The sequence below is a fragment of the Protopterus annectens genome, chromosome 17.part0, assembly GCF_019279795.1.
Source record: "Protopterus annectens isolate FY-2018-M chromosome 17.part0, PAN1.0, whole genome shotgun sequence".
Classification (NCBI taxonomy): Eukaryota; Metazoa; Chordata; order Ceratodontiformes; family Protopteridae; genus Protopterus; species Protopterus annectens.
In genome coordinates, this window is record NC_056751.1 from 626,921,462 (window position 1) to 626,942,070 (window position 20,609).

The following is a 20,609-nucleotide window of genomic DNA, read 5'->3' on the forward strand; positions in this document are numbered from 1 at the left end:
GGTTATCCCACTCCACAAAGGGGGAGCCACCACGGACCCCGGGAACTACCGCCCCATTAGCCTGATGAGCCTGGTCTGCAAGGCTATGGAGCATATCATCATGGAACTTATAAACAATGACACTGGTAATCTCCAAACTCTGGACCCTACCCAGTTCGGGTTTGTAAAAGGTATATCATGTCTCCTAAACCTGATAGACTTCTTTGAAGTGGTCACCAAAGCTGTAGATGAGGGTAAGGTGGTACACACAGCCTATCTAGTTCTCGCCAAGGCTTTCAACACCATCCCCCACTCTGGAGTTATAGACAAACTCACTAAACTAGCTATAAATCCCTATGTCACAAGATGGGTTGCCAACTGGCTCACTGACCGAACCCACACTGTGAAAGTAGCAGACTCTAAATCCAGCTTCAGACCAGTGACAAGTGGAGTACCACAGGGTTCAGTCCTAGGTCCTCTCCTGTTTGGTATCTACTTCTCTGAAGTAAAAGTTCGCAGATGACTGCAAACTAGGAGCCATAATCAAATCTCCTAACGATGTGGACATCCTGCAAAAGGGCCTCACTGAGACAGATGCCTGGTGTCAAAGCCATGGCCTAAGCTCAATGCCAAAAAGTGCATTGTCATCCCTTTTGGTAAAAACTCTGTACCCATGAACTACCACATAGGCGGTAGTCTACTTAACACCGAAAGTGTGATAAGAGACCTTGGGACACAGGTGGACAGTAGTCTCTCCTTTGATAATCACATCACCACAGTAGTCAGGAAATCCTTCTACATGGCACACCTCATCACAAAATGTTTCTCATTCAGGAAAAAGGTCATTGTTCTCCTCTACTCATCACTCATTAGACCCATTATAGAGTACAATGCCCCTTTTGGTATGTACCTCACAAGACATCTACAACAACTGGAAAGGCCACAGAAATACCTCACAAAGAGGATTACCGGCCTCAAACGGATGCCCTACGCAGACCATCTCAAAAAACTCTAGCTTTACTCTGACGCATATCGCCTACTCAGAGGCGATCTCTGCCTAACATACAAAGCTATGTCAAACCCAGAGCTGTTGCACATGCTCTGCTTAAAGAAATCCCAATCCCTCCAAGCTACACGCTCTAGGGACCTAAACCTTGTCACCACAATAAACAGAACATGCTGGAGGGATAGATTCCTGTCTCAGAGACTTCCTGTACTCTTGAACAAACTACCCATCTATATCAAACAAAGCTCCTCATTAGCACTCTTCAAGAAAAATCTTGATGAATTGATGGGAGATAGGAAATTCACCCCAGGGACCACTTCTGTGGCTCTGCTTGACAAGGGCACAGGAAAATTGTTTTCTTGGGTGGCAAAAGCCAAGGTACCGTTTGGCTAGGCTTATATAGGCCCTAGGGCCAATAGCCTAGTACCTACCTATGAACTTGTATGAGCATTCCACTGCAGCCTGTTGGGCTTTCACCTTTGCAGATATTGATGGTGATGATGTGAAAGAAGCTTGGCAAAAAGTTCAGCAGGAGGAAGGTCTGTTACGATAAAACAGAAAGTGTGTTATCTTCTCCTTTGTCCTAAACAGATGTAGTGTGGTAAATCAGCTGCACACTGTGCATGTGTGTGTGTGGTTGGTTGTCAAGGTAGAAACATGATTCAAAAATTAACAGGGCTGAGCCATGCTGATGCACAGTAATTCCTACTGATTAAGAATTTGCTTCGATGCTTTGCTCCACACACTTGTGCATGCACACATTTGCAGACCTTGTATACAAATATGTGCATGGACGCACATACACACAAGGGCACATATACACACACACAGATACAGTGTCAAGCACACATATATTCATAAGCTAATCCTCCTACCATCAGCCCTGTACCTACCTTTCCCCAGCTTCAGTCTCTGAAGTGAAAGGTTCAGTGATACACCTCACATATGTGAGCCACTGCAGGACCATGACCTGATTCATAAAACTTGTAACCATGGATGCGGAGGTTCATCAAATACAGTAGCTGTTCCCATTGACAGGAGCATGGCTGCAGTCCACTGCCAAGGGTGCAGTAGGTATGGTTGTGGTTGTGTGCACTGCAGTTCAACCTCAAATGTGCTTTCATATCCCTAAGTGTTTTTCTTTTTCTGTTCCTATAAGGAGTATTGTTCCAGGAAGGTGCTGTGGTTCACCTGTATTATGGTACACAACCCGCCACTGGTTCTTGGAGGTTCAGTGTTGCTATGTGGTATCTGTAGGGTGTTTTATCTATTTCACCTTCATTTCTTCCCTTCCTATTCCACTGTGCAGTCTGCAATTCACTTGTTTGTGAATAGTAGACTAGGCTGTGGATCTTCATTTGCATTCCAACTACATACTTGAACTACTGCAGCTATACAGTTGTATATGTTACTACCCTATACCATACAGGTAGGTATACAGTTGTGCAGGTTACTACCCCATCCATACAGGTGGGTATACAGTTGTATGTTACTACCAGGTACCATGTAGATGGGTATACAGTTGTATGTTACAACCCTGTACCATACAGATGGATATACAGTTGTACAGATTACTAGTCCATACCATACAGGTGGGTATACAGTTGTATGTCACTACCCCATACCATGCAGGTGGGCATACAGTTGTACAGGTTACTACTGTGTACCATACAGATATAGACTTCTGTCTGTCATTACCCCATGCCAAACAGGTGGTTCTGAGGGACTTCATTGCATAAGACACAATATATGGGCTTTGTTGCATGCCAGTCAAGCACAGTTATAATGAAAAATATACAAATAGGCAATCAAAACAACATTCTACAATAGTAGCCTATAACAAGGAAGATAAGGGATCCTGTAGAAGTATTGGAAATACTTTGAAAATTCTATGAAAGGCTGTAATATAAAGCAGAGAAATATGGAAATCACGAAAAGGTACAAATGGAAATGTTTATGGAATAATTAAATATGCCCAGGCTAGAGGTAGAGGAGATTCGATTACTAACAGTTAGGATAGTAAATGAGGTAAAAATGGTGATGTATAACCAGTCTGTAGGAAAGTCCCCAGGAATAGGTGGTATTGCTGTGGTGATTATGAAGCTAGGAGAGAAAAAAAAAACAGAAAAACATTTGGAAGGTTTTGTTTAACAGTGTTTTAAGAGGAGGAGAAGTACTAACATCCTGGAAGAAAGCAGTAGTAGCTGTAATACCTAAAGAGGGTACAGGTCAATCAGAACCAGCTTCATACCTGCCCATTTCAATACTAAATCAGGATTATAAAGTGTTTATGTCTATAATGGTAAAAAGAATGGCAAAAGTGATGCCAAATTTGATAGATCTGGATCAGTGTGGTGTTTGTCGAAGGGAGGAAAACATTAACAAGAACAGTGATGATCCAAAGGGAAGCAGAATGTAAGAAAATACCACTGTTGTTCGTGGGTCTTGATGCAGTGAAAACATTTGACAGAGTGAGCTGGCAGAGCAATGGAAGCATTTGCATTCCCTGAAAAAATCATAAGGTTGATTTGGAAGATATATGAGGGATCGGAGGCGAAAATTAAAGTAGACGGGGTCCTCTCTGATAATCTTTGCTTGAGTAGAGGAACTAGGCAGGGGGTGTACTCTCTCCCCTTTGTTGTTTGCATTTTGTTTAGATCCACTGGCAAAGAAAATAAGGGACTCAGAAATTCAAGGATATAGTTGGTATGGTAGTCAAGAGAAGCTGGCTCTGTTTGCAGATGACATTATTTAATACCTAAGAAAACCAGTGCTGTGGAACGTATTGAGACAAGTTCAAACCTTTTGGAATACAAAATGAATAAAGCCAAAACAAAAGCAATAGTAGTAAATTATGTACCCACATATGAATTGGTTCAGCAATATCCATATTTATGGGGACATGATAAAATGAAGTATTTAGGAGTATGGATTAAAAATGATACCAGTGTGACAGCTAAAGATATGTGGGAAGAGTCCGAACAAAAGATGATGCAAAAAGTGAGAAAATGGAAGCTCTGTTAAATGAATATTGATTGTAAGATACAAGCAGTTAAAATGTTTTTAGTCTCTTTAGTCTTATACACAGTTCAGGCATATTTTTTATCAACCAGAGGAGAAGTTGTGGATAGTAATTAATTGAAGGATTTCATCTGGGAGGGGAAGATTGCAAGAGCCAAGTGGGATACGCTTATTCTTCTAATAGAACAGGGTGGATTGGGATTACCTGATTTGAAGGGGTATTTCAGAGCAACAGAGTTACTATACATAGTTTTTATTTATTTATTTATTTATTTATTTTACATTTGTTTACCAGGAAAGTCCGACTGGAACACAGGTCCATTTTCAGTGGAGGCCCAGGGAGAAATGCTCCACATTACAATACATTACATGAGAGTAAAAAGAAGTAGAACATACATACATATGGCATATATACACATCAGGACAACATGCTAGTGATTAACATTTCTTACAGTAGACAATCAGAGGTACATTTTTTTTTTCTTTTGCAGTTATGAGTTTTGTAAGGTAAATGTATATGGGTTTGGAAGCTTTCAAGGGAGAAACTGTTTATACATAGCTGTACCCTGACAAATTCTCTTGGTATGGATTAGCGTGGTGAGTGGCATGAGTATAGGCAGTTACTTAGATAGTGGGTTTTCAGTTTTTTGAATTGACTAAAGGAGGAGGTAGAAGTTATTTGGCTTGGTAGTGTGTTCCAGGTTTTGGCAATGGTGTTGGCAAAGAGGGACTTACCAGCTTTGTTTTTATGTTTGATGACAGTTATGAGGATCTGGTTACTAGATTTTAAGGCTTTAGAAGGAATGTGGGGCTGAATTAGGTGCTGAAGTGCTGGGGTTATCTCAGGAAGGTAGTAGAGTTTGTGTGCTATAGAGAGTTGATTAAGTAGAAGTATATGAGGCAACTCAAGCCAGTTGAGTTGCTTAAGGGATAGACAGTGGTGGGACCTATATGAGGCTTCAGTAGCAAACTTTGCAATCTTGTTGTAGCAAGATTCCATTTTATTTAGATCAGTTTGGCGGAGATTGGTCAAGATGGGAGAGGCATAGAGGAGAGTGGATAGAAGATGAGTCCTTGCGATGGTTACTTTGGTGCGTTATGTCATAAACTGTTTGTCCCTGTAGAGGAGACCAAGTTTTTTCTTAATGGTTTGTGCTATGTGGATGTCGAACCTCAGGTTATTGTCTATTTCTATGCCTAGCAGTTTAGTGTGTGTGGTTGGACTGATTTGAATGTTTTCTTTGGAGTTAATGGTGAAATTATTATTTAGAGGAGGAGGAGCTCTGCCAGGGCTAAAAATAATTAGTTTGTTTTTTTTTTAATTAAGAAGTAGTTTGATGTTAGTGAACCAAGTTTCGGCTAGGGTGAAGTTATTTTGGGTAATGGTTTGCAGTTCACTAAGGGTAGGGGCAGCACATATGAGGGTGGTGTCATCTGCATATTGTACTATTGAGGCAGTGAGAGAGGATAAATTGATCTGATTAGTAAATAGAGAGAACATCAATGGGGCAAGGATGGATCCTTGAGGGACTCCTATGGTTACTGGTGATAGGTGGGGACAATTGGTCCTGCCATAGGACTGCTTGCTGATGGGCAGATAAGTAGCTGTTGAACCATGATATAGAGGAGGGACTTATATTTAGGGTGGATAGGGTATCAAGAAGCAGACTGTGGTTTATCATGTCAATGGCTTTTGATAGGTCTAAGAATATGGAAGAAACAAATAGACCCTCATTTCTGTGGTGGTTAACTATGTTGGTGAATGATAGTAGTGCTGTCGTGGTGCTATGGGAAGGTCTAAAGCCATGCTGGGATATGGAGAGTAGGTTGTTATTCTGGAGGTACTGTATTAGTTGAGTATGAACAACTCATTCTAATATTTTGGATAAAGGTGATAGGATTGCTAGCACAAGCAGAAAACTATAACTCAAAATGGAAAGTGATGATGAAGAAATGGGGGGGTGTTCAAGTAACAGTGAGAAAATTAGATTTTGGATACAAACCTTAAAGGAGAAAGCAAATAATCATACAAAATAGTATATTCATAAAGTAGCAGAATGTATTCTAAGAATTAAGCCAATATGGGAATGGAGAAAGGAGATTCTGCTGATAGGGGGTGACTGCAGTTAAGGATACAGAAAATAGGCAAGATGGGGCGGGAATATATTGGAGAAAACTGGCAAAGGAACCAAGGTATTGGGAGAAAATAACTAGATGGAAAGGTAATAGAATGGGAAGATGCTAAGAACTTATTTAGACTGCAGTTTAGAGATTGCATTCCATATCAAGTATTGATCTCAGAGTACAGGCAAAGAGAAAGAAACGGGGGGTCCTAAATGAAAGACCTTTAGTGGTAGAGATCTTAGAGTGTAGAACAGAAGTGGCCATTAAGAAAGGCATAATTAGTACAGCATATACAATATTGCATGATAATAAGAATCAATCAAAAAACGTTAGGAAGAATTGGGAAGAGAGATTAGGTAAGCAATTCACAAAGAAACAATGAGGGGATGTATGTATGTCAACCAAATATGCAACAAAATCTAGAAGATTTAGGATCTTTTCCTGGAAGTGTTTACATAGATATTTTTATACCCCAAGCAGGCTCTAAAGAATTTTCCACAGGTAGACAGCAAATGTTGGAGATGTCATGGGGAAGAAAGAGGTAATTGGGAACATATTTTTGGGAGTGTCATGAATTGGCTGACATTAAAGTTTCCTTGCAGACTGCTCTGTCAGAGATGCTAGGTGAGAAAATTGGATTGACTAGGGAAATGATTTTTGAAGTATGAGACAGAGTTAAAACAATGAATAAAAAGGTCTCACAGAACAACCAATTGGTGGTTGCTTTTTTTCGTTTAGGGTCATACAGCGGAACCCAGTCCGCTAATGATTTGCAGTAGATTTTTATGTGCGAGTTGCCAGCTCTGATGCAGCCCATTCACACATGTCTCATCTAACTGATACCAGAACAACCAATTGGTAAAAAAACAAAAAGAAAAATCTAGCAAAGCTAGACTTTCCACTGTATGATCCCATGTCACCTCTAATACAAGAGTTTTAAGGAATCATGTAGTGGAAAGTCTAGCTTTGCTATGATAATGAGTTGGAATTGCCTAGACATAGTAAGGCCTTGCTGAGTCTAATTATGATGGCTGCCAAAAAAGCAATAACTAGAAAATGGAAATCAAAGTCTAAACCACCTTTACTAGAAGCAGCTAAGATAGTAACAAAGATAAAACAACTGGAACTGGGATCTTTAGAAAAGGGTAGGAGTAAATTACACAGAAAAAAATGGGAAATGTGGGACCACTACATGCAGAGGAGGAACAATGTTTTAAAGAAGGCAGAATCTGAATGAGCTATGCAATGGTTGATTGACAATGATTGGATATGCTAAATGTAAATTTTGCAGCTACGATTGTGTCAGCACTGTTTGTAAGGTATAATGTTTGCAAGTGAAATTGTACCGCTATGATTTATTTTCATTTATATAAATGTAAGATTGTCTGTGCATGATAATTTAATAAACATCTTTCTTGTAAAAAAAAAAAAAAACATTCTGCAGTAGTGAGATCTTCTGCATCTCCTAGATTTTGCATTGTTGAGAACAAAGTTGTAATCTACTTTGATGTACTAGAAAGATTTTATATGAAACTGGGCTTACTTTGCTCCTAAAGCATGAGAATTTGGCTGGATTGCCAAATGTGACAGAAGTATTGCAAGAGTTGACACAAGTACCTGATGAGAGATCATACTGGGGTTGTAGGATTACTCTGAATGTACTGGCTGTATCATCATACCCACTAATGTGACTCAACCTTTTGTAATTGTTTTTGCCACAAATTGTATACTGGACAAGAGGTCAAAAATAATTAGATTTATGAGAGGAATCAAAATTCCTAGATGATCACTTGGCTTTAAAACATGCTAGACTGATAACTACAGTTACTATATTTAATTGCTAAATGTTGTGGGTTATTTTAATGTATTGCACAATGCATTCATAGTTTAGTATATTATTCATTTGTACAACTATTAAAAGAAATTTGTAAAATTAAAGCAGAAGAGGAGGGATGTTTTAGCTATACATAAATGCACTTGAGTGCACACAAACACACAAAACTGTGTGTATAGTTGTGTGTATGTGTGTGTGTATCTTTATAATATGCATGTATATATGTACGTCTGTACATTATGTAAATACATATGGATGCAGTCTATAAGACCAGACACAAATTTTTGCCTTTTTTTAGCCTGATGGTTACTTTCCATGTGAGATCACATAACAGCTGGGTCTGAGAATTTGCCCTTAACCCAATATTGTGTGATCTTCAATTTGGTATATATAATTAACAGAGAGTGGGGGAGGGCTTTCCTTCTGCAAAAAATATATATATTTTTATTTTCAATCATTTTAGGTTTGCTCTAAACTGATTGCTTTTTGTTTACTGTTTGAAGCATTTGATATTTTTTGAGACAATTGTATTTATGTATATATATATATATATATATATATATATACATGTGTGTATATATATATATATATATATATATATATATATATTTTTTTTTTTTATTTTACAGTTTTACAGTTTGTTTACCAGGATAGTGCACTGGGCCGAAGGAGCCTATTTTCAATAGAGTCCTGGGGAGAAAAGCTCCAACAAGGTTAAACAAGTGATAAAGTAATTAGACAAACACACCAACAAAATGTTACAAAGTGTATAAAATTTGTAGTGTACAATGAAATAAGAGGTGTACCAACAAAATAAATAGTATAAAATGCTTTTACAGGACAATCAAATGTACTATATATATATATATTTTTTGTTTGTTTGTTTTTTGTTTTTGTTTTTTTACATAGTCTACACAAATTAACTTCTCAAGTCAGATTACAAAAGAAAAAGAGGAAAATGAATGACTAATAGGTAGAGTGAAGATGTAGGTATAGAAGGAAGGAGCATAGATGTAGGTGGAAAATTAAGTAGGAAACTAGACAGCGGGGATCAGAGTTGTGAGAATTGATAAAGAGAGGTAGGTAGGGTGTGGAGAAGTAGAGGAGAGGGATCAGAGTTATGAGAAATTAGAGAAGAGAGCTAAGTAGGATGTAGTTAAGTAGAGGAGAGTCAGGAGGGATGGGAGCATATATTTATATATATATATATATATATATATATATATATATATATATATATATATACATACACATACACACACACACACACACGGTTTTATTGTGTATAAACAAGCTTATTTAATGCCTAATTGAAAACACTGACAAAACAAAGTTCAAACATATACCATTCCAAAAATGAAAAATATTCAATGAAATAATATTGAGATAAGAAAATTATTTCCTCTGCGGATACTAAAACTAAAACACCCCAATAACACTAGTCTCAAATTCATCTGAAAGTGGCAGTGTTAAAGGTTTGTATGAAAGTAAGGTGGAGGGTTTGGGTTGAGGGAAGGGGCAGTTTTAATGTTGGGGTTAGCACCCATTACTAAAGAGGGGCCCGCCAGTATATATTCCAACTCCAATATCACTGTACTGTGGAGAAAAGGGGATTTTTTTTGTCTAAGAAATGGCCATCTTGAACTTAGTAAATATATACAGTGGATATAAAAAATTTACACACACCTGTTAAAATGGCAGGTCTTTGTGATATAAAAAACCGAGACCACAATAAATCATTTCAAAACTTTCTCCACCTTTAATGTGACCTGCAACCTGTACAATTCAACTGAAAAACAAACAAATCTGTTAGGGGAAAAAAACTATAAAAAATTAAAATGTACAATAAGCTGGTTGCATAAGTGTGCATACCCCTAAAGTAATACTTTGTTGAAGCACCTTTTGATTTAATTGCAGCATTCGGTCTTCTTGGGTAGGATTCTGTCGGTATGGCACATCTTGACTTGGCAATATTTACCTACTTTTCCTTGCAAAAGTGCTCCAAATCTGTTAGATTGCAAGGGCATCTCTTGTGGACAGTCCTCTTCAGGTCGCCCCACAGATTTTCTATTGGTTTTAGGTCTGGGCTCTAGCTGGGCCATTCTATAACTTTAATTTTCTTCTGGTGAAGCCATTCTTTTGTTGATTTGGATGTATGCTTCGGGTCATTGTTGTGTTGAAAGGTGAAATTCCTTTTCATCTTCAGCTTTCTAGCAGACACCTGAAGGTTTTTGGGCCAAAAGTGACTGGTATTTGGAGCTGTTCATAATTCCCTCCACCTTGAATAAAGCCCCAGTTCCAGCTGAAGAAAAGCAACCCCAAAGCATGAAACTGCCACCACCATGCTTGACCGTGGGGATGTACCTTTTGGAATTGTGGCCAAAAAGTTCAACCTTGGTCTCATCAGACCATAACACATTTTTCCACATACTTTTGGGAGCCTTGATGTATTGTTTTGCAAATTTTAACCGGGCCTGGATGTTTTTCTGCCTAAGAAAAGGGTTCCGTCTTGCAACCCGACCCCATAGCCCAAACATATGGAGAATACGGGAGATTGTTGTCACATGTAGTATACAACCAGTACTTGCCAGAAATTCCTGCAGCTCCTTCAGTGTTGCTGTAGTTCTCTTGGCAGCCTCCCTGACCAGTTTTCATCTTGTCGTTTCAATTTTGGGGGGACGTCCACTTCTTTTCAATGTCACTGTTGTCCCATATTTTCTCCACTTTTTGATGACTGTCTTCACTGTGTTCTCTGGTATATCCAATGCTGTGGAAATTTTTTTGTAGCCTTCTCCCTGACTGATACCTTTCAACAATAAGATCCCTTTGATGCTTTGTAAGCTCTCTCAGCAAACCATGGCTTTTGCTGTAGCAGGCAACTGAGTAAATGTCAGGAAAATCCTACTTTGACAGCTGAACTTTATTTGGGGTTAATCAGAATCTCTCTAATTGATGGCAGGTGTGTACCCAAGAAGACTGAATGCTGTAATTAAATCAAAAGGTGCTTTAATAAAGCATTAAAACTTATGCAACCAGTTTATTGTATTTTTTTTATTTTTTATATTTTTCCCCTAACAGATTTGTTTGTTTTTCAATTGTACAGGTTATAGGTCACATTAAAGGTGGGAAAAGTTTTGAACTTATTGTGGTCTCATTTTTTATATCACAATAACCTGGTATTTTAACAGGGGCGTGTAAACTTTTTATATCCACTGTAAGTCTATTTTTGACCATTTGGTCTCTGTGTTTCAGGGCTTGCTGTAGCAGGTCCTTACATTTGAAGTGGTTACTACAGAGATTATACATATCTAGACAGATACAGATAAATGCATGTGTGTGTATACTATATATATATATATATATATATATATATATATATATATATATATATATATATATATATACAGGCATACATATGTATAGTTACAGTCTGTTTAAAGTAGATGTTAGTTATTTGTACAGCGCATGTCTCATGGCCTTCCATCTTCAGTGGTTGCCTATTATGTTAATCAGTAGTTCCAATGCATCCATATGGCTCTTCTATCCATCTTTTCCTGTTAAATGGTTAGCAGCAGTACAGAGAAAGACCCCAAAGGATGTTACAGTTTTTATTTTAGCAAGGTTCTCTTAATTACTATTATTTTTCTCATTGTCTGATTCAAATACGGTGTTCCAAGTAAATGAATGTTTCATAAGAAATATGTCTGGAGTCACAAAACCACCATTTTCCATACATTATGAAGTGTGTTTTTGAAATGCACCGTCCATAACAGTAGATCGGCCTAGTTGTCATTTGCTGGTGCTTGTTTCCTAATGTCTGTTTTCTTTTCTAGCTATCATCATTTACCGTATTCCCTCCTCTCAGTCTGGAAGCAAACTGCCCTGGAAGATCCTTCATGCTGGAGTGACGCTGGTGGCTTTATTGATGTCTGTTGTGGGTCTGGTTGCAGTATTTATGTTTCATGCTCAATCTAAGATACCACACCTCTACTCTCTGCATAGCTGGGTGGGTTTGTCAGCTGTCATCCTGTTTGCATGTCAGGTAAGCAGTCTGGTTTGTGTGCCCTCGATCTTGTCAGACCCTTCTTAATTAACAAGAATAGCAAAATTAAGATTTGTTTTTAGTTTGTTGCATTGTACTAATTTACTTGTGTAGTATTTCAAATTAGCAATGCAATCAGAATGTGCAGAAATGTGGCTTTGACTATTATTTCATTAACGCTGCTTTTTTTTCTAAACTTGTTTAACGTATTTTAAGGAGTTAGTCACACCAGCACAGCATCTTTTTACAATTGGTCAATGAATATTCACAGCCATCATCAGAATCCATTAAGTTTTGCACTGTGAAGAAGGCATTTAATTTCCACTGGCCATTTTCCTCATACAAGTTTTATGCTGTTTCAGTACTTGTGAAAGGATTATCCATTCATTATATTTTTCATGGTTTATACCTTCATTTTTTCCCAAAAGGTTAATGTAAAATATGGAGTTCCTTTGCATCCAGTGAGTGTTGACAGATGTGTTATTGTATTCTCTGTATGGATCATTACTGCAGTAGTATTAACTACTGGGAATTCTACTGCAGAAGGCCCAGTGTCCACAACAACTTCCAGAACATTGAAACCATCCCCTCTTGGCTGTATGAATGCCCTCCTCAGCATGATGTCAGCACCCCCCGCCAAGTAAATCAGATATCTGATCATACAACCATCAAGTCTTTCGTGTCACAGTATGAGTCGCATGATGAGCTGCTTGCTCATTGTTGATTGCCAAGTGATTTTGTCCTATTTCAGAGCAAGTACCAGTAAGTACCATGTTGGGGAAATCCATTGCTTGATTATATTGTTTTGTGGGAGAGGTCAGAAGAACATTGTTTTTGGGTATATCTGCTCAGAAAAAAAAAATAAATACACATATATTAGTTAAATCCATTGCAAGGATTACCATTTGCAGAGCCAATTCTGTCTAGGGCCCCAATATAACATCACTAATTGTTTTATGTACTGAAGCGTCGATGACAAGGCACATAAAAAATATATATATTTATTTATTTTTTATTCTATTTGTCATTTGTTTACCAGGGAAGTCCGGCTGGGCTAAAAGCCCATTTTCAGTGGAGGCCCGGGGAGAAACGCTCCAAGTACAAATATTAAAAAAAAAACATTTACAAAACTTATGCAAAAACTGAGAATACAGTATTTTAACACAGTACTGAAACAAGGGTAACAGTTACTTAAAACAGAACATAGGAAGTATAGAGTAAAAATGACAAGCAGGAACATCATTATGAAGTGGAGTACAATAGTAATGAGGCTACAGGTGTTTAGCTCCATGAGATAGTGAGGAATGCAAATTATTTCAATACAAAGGTTGGTGACACAGACTAAAAGTACATAATTCTGGGTACAAATGGGCCTTATATTGAAGGCCTGGGAGATTAATGGTTTAATCGCACACACTTCTTTGTATATGTTTTATGCAAAAAAGCATTGTAGAGTATGTAGCAACTGAGTTTTGTGGGTTATATAATCAGAGGAAAGTCTATATAGGGGGAGAGAAGAAGAGGGAGTAGAAATTATAGAGAAAAAGAGCATTTAGTAGCAGAGAAGGCATAATAGCCAGAAGGTAAGAAGAAGGGAATTAGATGTTTAACAATGTGGATGAGTATAAGGAGGAAAGGAAAAGAGAAGGAGAAAAGAATGTTAATGGGGAAGGACAGAAAATAATAGTAATGCTACAGGTCAGCCTGGGGACTTATGTCACTACTATTATTTTCTGTCCCGTAGTCCCATAGAGACTGTGTAGAAAAGAGAGACATGATGTCTTGGACTGCTGCCATGTCATCAAGTAAGTAGGTAGGTTGTCACTAGGCAAAGGATGGAGAAGCATCTTAAAGAGAAAGAGGAATGGGAAACTTGTTAGTCGTCATTAATCCCTAATGACCCCATTTGGCTTAAAGGTATGAGATATGGTAAGACACTTTTGTAGCCCTTGGCTGACGTGCCTGAACTTTCCAAGCACTCTGGTGCACCCTGTATGGAGTCTACCATGCCTTTAGACCCAGACAAATCCTTGAAAACCAAACACCTTTTTTGAGAAGTTCAGCTCAGGTGCCCATTCATGGGCAGCCGTGTCTGACATTCATTTCATTTTCCCAAAGGATAGGAGTGTACTTGTTCAGTTTTGATTGGAAAAGATGTTTGTGGTAGGAAGGTGGAGATATGGAAGATAACCACAGCAAGGAGAGGCCAGAAGTCCTAACACAGGATGTCTGCTTAGCAGACCTCCCTGCAGTTACCTGAGCCCTAGGTAACAGATGTCTTTCCATATCACTGTTGCAGTATTCTTTACAATAGATACTCCCTGCCTAGGGCAGCCTGATGTCCAGCTAGTATACCATAGCCTTTAGGTTGTAATGGGTATGCCATACATCACGCATATGGTACCTGTGTATGGAGTAGGCCATAGAGGCGATATCCAGATGTACCATTCTTAGAACTTATTTGCCGCGAGTCCAAACGCCATCTTCGATCATTGGTCTGAATGCTTGTTCATCTGCTGGTTACCAAGCTGTTTTCAGATATGCCTTTTTGGGGTTTTTGATATTTTATCTCTTTTTTGACTTTATCTAGTTGTTGGTTTCATGTTATCCAGAAAGGAGAAATGCCAGTACAGGAGACAGATTCCCCATAAAGATCTTTGTGATTAGTGTTTATTTTGTTTAGGTGCTTCCCACGATCATACGTCTTGTGCTGTTTGCTAGGCCTTTGTCCCTAAGATGTTGGGTAGTTGGCTCTCCTCCTTAGCTATTTATTTTGAAAACCAATGTCTTAAGCTGTTTGCTAAAGACACCATGGAATGATCTTCCCAGCCTGAGGGTCAGCTGTTTGCAAAGAAGAAGACAAAGAAAGCTCAAGTCTGATTCTTCTGCTGTGCCTGGATGTTTCTGTCTCTTGAGGCTAGTGAAAATCCGGAGGACCACTTGGTTTTTCTGTTGGATTCCTCTGCTGTGACTGCCTTGGGGGCTGTCATGGATCTGGCTACATTCATGTCTATGGAGGTCTTGCAGACATCTGCTTTGGATGTACATAGGAACTGCAGCTGATAATTAAGGTAGGGTCTTGCAGTGTTTCTCAGATTTTGGTGAGAGAAGAGATACCAAATACACTAAATGAATGTCATCAGAGGTCAGAGCCTCCTAAATTCTTAAGGCTGATATCCCCTTAAAAAAGAAGCAAAAAAAAAAAAACTTATTTCTACTGCTCCTAAAGATCTTCAGAATGAATGGCAAAATTTCACTCAAGGCTTGTTTAATGCCCTTATGGCTGTGAAGCCTCCTCAGAGGGTTTCTATTCCAGTTCTTCCTTTATCTTCTACCCCTCTTAAGAGGCCTAGGGAGCAAGATTCCTCTGATGAGGATGAAGATTTTGATGAGGAATCCCTGACTTATTCATCCCAAATTCCTTCTTCCTTAGATTATGGTTCTGAAGAAGAGGAGTCTATTAGACTGACTGCTTTTGAGGATATTTCTTTTGGTGACACAATTTCTCGAATGATGGAATTTTTTAAATGTGATTGTTTTCAGGTGTCTGAAATTCAGAAAAGGTACTATGAGCTTCTGCAGATTGAGTCTCCTAAGTTGTCTGCTGTTCCTCCTAGTCTTGCTGCCTTGCTGGATTCCTTTTCCACTGCCTCTCGGGCTCCTGATTGTCTTGCCCCCTGCTTGCAAAAATACACACAGGTTTTATAAGATGCCTGAAGACTGCAAGTTTCTTTATGTGCCCCTTTGCTGACCCCTCTCTGCTGTTGGTTGCTTCTGACAAGCCATCAAAACTGTTGCCGTCTACAAAGTTGCTTCCTTCTGACAAAGACAGCAGAACCATGAAGTCGTTAGGTAAGAAAATATATACTTCTGCTATCCTGGCATTTAGAGCTGGGAACTGTCAGACCCATATGCCCAGATATATTTACGCTATTTTCTCTCGGGTTACTTCAGACATTTCTGACTCTGAGAAGACTTCTAAGCTTTATTTATTAAGGACATCTAAGCTTTATTTATTAAGGACATCTTCTCAGGTTGCTTGCCATTCCATTAAATGCAGCTATGATACAGCTGATGCTTCATCTAGGGTTGCTGCCTTTGGCTCTGTGCTGAGGAGGTATTTTTGACTCTGAGTTCAACCTGTGCCTAATGATATCAAGGCTAAGTTGATGGTTGCTTCTCTGGGTAATAGATCTCTGTGTTTGGTGCTACTGCTGCTGAGTTCTCATAGTCTCTCCAGGAAAAGAGTAAAGCTTTACAGGATGTGAAACAAATTTTTGTTTTACCTGTTCCTAAATTTCAGAGAAATTACCCTAACAAGCCTTCTTTTGTTCATAGACCGTCTCACCCTCCCCCCAAAAGTAAGAAGGGTGGTAGAACGGCTCCTCCTGCTAAGGCTATCCAAACCCATTCAATTCAGAAGTCTCCTTTTCCTGACAAATGAGATGCTCTCTGACTGTTCCTGCCCTGATCTTCTCAACCACATTCCTCTATCTTTCTCTATCCCTTCCTGTTTGGTTAAAGATCACTCAAGATTCCTGAGTTCTTTCCATAATTCGCCAGGGGTATTACATGGTCTGGTAATCTCTCTCCTCCTTTTCAGACATTCCTCAGCTTCCTCAGGAACAACTGCCCTTTTTCCCCAGAGGTACTTCAGGGCCTGTTGGCTCAGGGAATAATTCAAGAATTTCCAGCCCCACACAGAGGGGAAGGGGGTTTACTCAGGGGCAGCTCATGCTGTAGGACTGCAGCCTCCCCCCACCTATAGAAGGAAAGAAGAAAAGAAATAAAAAATAAATAAAAATTGTGAGTCCCGGAACTCAACGCATACAAGCTTGGAGAGTTCCTGGTACTCGCTGAACTCCAGACTGCTGTGTTAGGCAGACCAGATAGGGGAAAAGGCATCTCTGCCCTGCAGCCCAGAAGTCTGTGCGGTAACGGCCGCACAGAATGGAAGGACACCAGACTGCATCACCCGCAGGCTGGAGCCTCAGGTAAGGTGTGTAATTCAGGGCTGCTGCTGCTGATTTAATGCAGGTAAGGTGTGTGTGTGTGTCTGTGTGTGTGTGTAAAATGCCCCAGTTGCTATATACTAGCGGCTAGAGAATACATGGTGGTGGGCAGGGAATACTCAGGCTTAAACCCTGTACCTTGGGTGCAGGTGGCAAGGGCTTGAATTCCCTACCCACTACCATTTGCACAAAATTTGCAGGTATTTGCCTCATATTTATTCTGTTCCTCATAAAATCTGTGGTTTCTGTACGTTTGTTTTTCCTTGCAAAGTCAGTAGTGGAGTGGTGCACTGGTAGCATTGTTGCCTAACAGCTACAGGTTCTCTGGTTTGGTTCTTGGCTGGGGTGCCTTCTGTGTGGAGTCTACATGTCCTCCCATCTTACAAAGACGTGTGCCTGGAGTGTTTGTCTCTGCTCTGCTGAAAATTGGCTTTTGTTCCAAGTCAGACTTTCCTGGTTAAATGTTAAGTAAAAATAACAGGCTTTTGAATTTCAGACTTCATATTCTTCAGAAAGTACATGGTAACACAAAACCTTTTATTCTAGCAATTTTTTAAGTTTATAACATGGATATTTTAAATTTGTTCCTATTTTTGGGACTGTATTCCCCCATTATTGGCTTTGTCCAGGTTTTTTGTGCTAAGGTTTAAAGCTATGGTGAGAACTGAATTCACTGAATATGTTTGGGGGCTGTATTCCCCCATTACTGGCTTTGTCCCCATGTTTTTTTGTTATGAGGTTGAGAGCTATGGTGAGAACTGAATTCACTAAATGGTAGCCATTTAAGTTTCAGTCTTCCTCTCTTTCACAAAACAGCTGATTTGGCATAGTGGTATGTTGCTCTGACTGTTTTGCACAGGGTCCCCTGGGTTCAAGACTTGGTAGTGAAATGTATGGTGGTAACACAGCATTTTATTCTAGCAACTTTCCAACATTATACAAATAATGTTTAAAATGTGTCCCTGTTTTTTGGGCTTTTGTCCCCCCCCCCCAATACATTTTGGCTTTTTCCAGATTTCTTGTGCTGCAAAGTTCAGATATACATCTGAGTGTCGAGTTGATTTTACAAGGAGCTGAGAGCTGCAGGGGAACAAATGTTTAGTGCTGCTTATGCTGAGTCTGCTTGCATTGTTAATAGCACAACAGGTAGTATACTTGCTGTTGATGCAGAAGGCTGTGGGTTCTACTCCCACAGTAGGTAGATGCATTGCTGATACTGTACTGCCTTGTAAAGGGGGTGGATGCTGCAATCCTTTTTGGTGAAGATACCTAGTAACTATGAACCTGTTATCAGTTTTAACATCCATTCCCAATTGCTAGCTTATCATTTTTAATGCAACATAGGCAATTTATTCCTCAAGAGCAAAAGGCACTTTATTTGTAGATGAAACAATGACATATAAAGTTGTTTGCTAGCAGCAACCTCTTCATTAGTTACAGATTTCTTTAATGTGGAATTATTTAGATGACTTTTACTTCTTCAGAGATTGTGCATATTTACTGATACTGGTGGACTGTAGAAGTCTGAGTAGACTTTTATGATGGAAATGTTCTGAAATGGGCAGTTTTGTCATTATTGGTGCATGCATTTTGTTTCATTGTTTACTGTAAAAATGTTCAAAACAAATTTAAAATGCCATCTAACAACTGTACTGTATTGTGCAAGGAATATAATTTAGTACAATCAGGAAGGTGTATCAAAGAGCATGTGTATATTTTGTGTTCAAGGTGCCTGTGATTTGAAAACAGCCCAAAGTTGATCTTTATCTGCCATTGGCAAAATGTATTTTCTTTGAATGTGTGTTTCAATGAATGTGAGTTTCAAGGGCAGAGAAGTTTTAATGCTGAGTCTATTTTCATTGTGAGACTGCATTGCTTTGTTTAGCAGATATCTGTTAGGGTTTGTGCTGTAAAATGCAAAATAAAACTTTCAAATGAAATCCAAATCATTGCAGAAGTAAAGCAGTATGCACATTAGAGTGTTTATGGTAAATGGGGTGAAATAACCAAGGAAAGGGACATTGGAATGGCTGTGGGGGGAGGCTCCATTCGACCATAAGTTTGTGAGGGGGGGAAGGGCAGCAAACTCAGACAGCCTCAGCTGAACTATACCTCTCAACTGTCCAGATTTTTGCAGAATGAATAGATTTTTGCTTCTTATTTTTGGTTTGTTCCTCATAAAATTAGTGGTTTTCTGGCAAATCATTTAGGAATGGTCACTAAATAATGACAGACATTGAGATTCTGGCGTCATAACCTCCAGAAAAATGCATGCTAAAGCAAGACCTGTTATTCTATCAACTGTCTTAAGTTTATACAAGAGCAATTTTAGTACTGTTTGTATGATCCCCCAATATATTTGGCATTGTACAGATTTCCTGCATTAAGAGGTTGAGAGGTATGTGCAAATAAATCGCTTTATAGAATTAGGAATATCCAAACCTCTCAACCATCCCTAAAATGTTGCTCTCCCCCTAATAATCCCTCTGTAAAATGGCAATTTTGGAAGAAAACGTGGAGGGTTTACAACTGTAATGATCGGAGTTATAGTTTGCTTTTATTTCGGAAATGCATGTAGATGCTCTTATTTTGTCAGATGCTCAAGTTAACAGTACTTTGACAGGTTCCCAGCTGTATTGTGTGGCAATTTTATATTTTTGCATCACATTTTTGGTCTGTTTTACATAAAATTGTAGTTTTCTGGCAAATTAGTGGCAAATCATTAAAGATTGAAGTTAGAAAATAATGGCAGACATTTGAGTTTCATATTTCATACCCTTCAGAAAATTCATACTAATGCAAGACCTACTACTATTCTATTAACCTTCTAAGTTTATAAGAGCAATATTTAAAAATTGTCCTTATTTTTGGGCCTGTATCCCACTTCTGTGTATGGCTTTGTCCAAATTTCTTGCTCTGAGGTTGAGATGTATGAGTGTCAGAGCCATCACCATTAGCCAGAGACATTTCAAATTGTGACATACTTGTTGCACCCCATTCCCCATTGTAGTGGCTCTGGATGTGTCCAAGCAAGGCAAGGAGCAGTTATGCAGTGTAAGTGTGCAGAGTATTCCCCCATCCAAGGTAGACCACAAGTACGATCGTGGCTTTTCATCTGTCTTTGATTTTGCAGTATGTTCTGGTTTTCTGTCCTATTTTTATACTGTTGATTTATGCTTCTTATTATTCAGGAAATGCATGCTGTCACAGTGCCCTGTTGCTCTGTGTTTAAGTAGCAATGCTTTAATGGCCATCAGGTTACCTTGTCGGAGATTGTAAGATGCAAGTAAGCTTTAACAAGCATACTGTTAAAGAATTACCAACACTGAGAGCCTTTTCGTTGTTGCCATTCAGACAATATTTACAGAACTAGGTAACGTATAAGCCTTCGGTATTGAATGCATATGACAGTATTTGAAATAAAGGACAGGATTACAGTAGTTTCAGAAGCTCATTACATTTGTTGGAAACTTGCAGTCATCTTTTCCGGCTTTACCCATAAACTAAATAGAATGCCAGTCTATCACGTGTGGTCCATAACTTGTGCAGTAATCCTTTAAGCAATTTATCTTAAGCTTGTTTCTTGTTTGC

The 20,609-nt window shown here is 38.9% G+C and overlaps 1 protein-coding gene across 2 annotated transcripts in view; it reads left to right on the forward strand.

The window, feature by feature from the left end:
- The window catches only part of LOC122791301 (lysosomal membrane ascorbate-dependent ferrireductase CYB561A3), a 207,233-nt gene that overhangs the window by 94,714 nt on the left and 91,910 nt on the right, over positions 1–20,609 (forward strand). For both annotated transcript variants that reach the window (XM_044058995.1, XM_044058994.1), the window contains exon 3: positions 11,798–12,006. In XM_044058995.1, the coding sequence (XP_043914930.1) occupies positions 11,798–12,006 (209 nt within the window). The remainder of the gene's footprint in view (positions 1–11,797; positions 12,007–20,609) is intronic.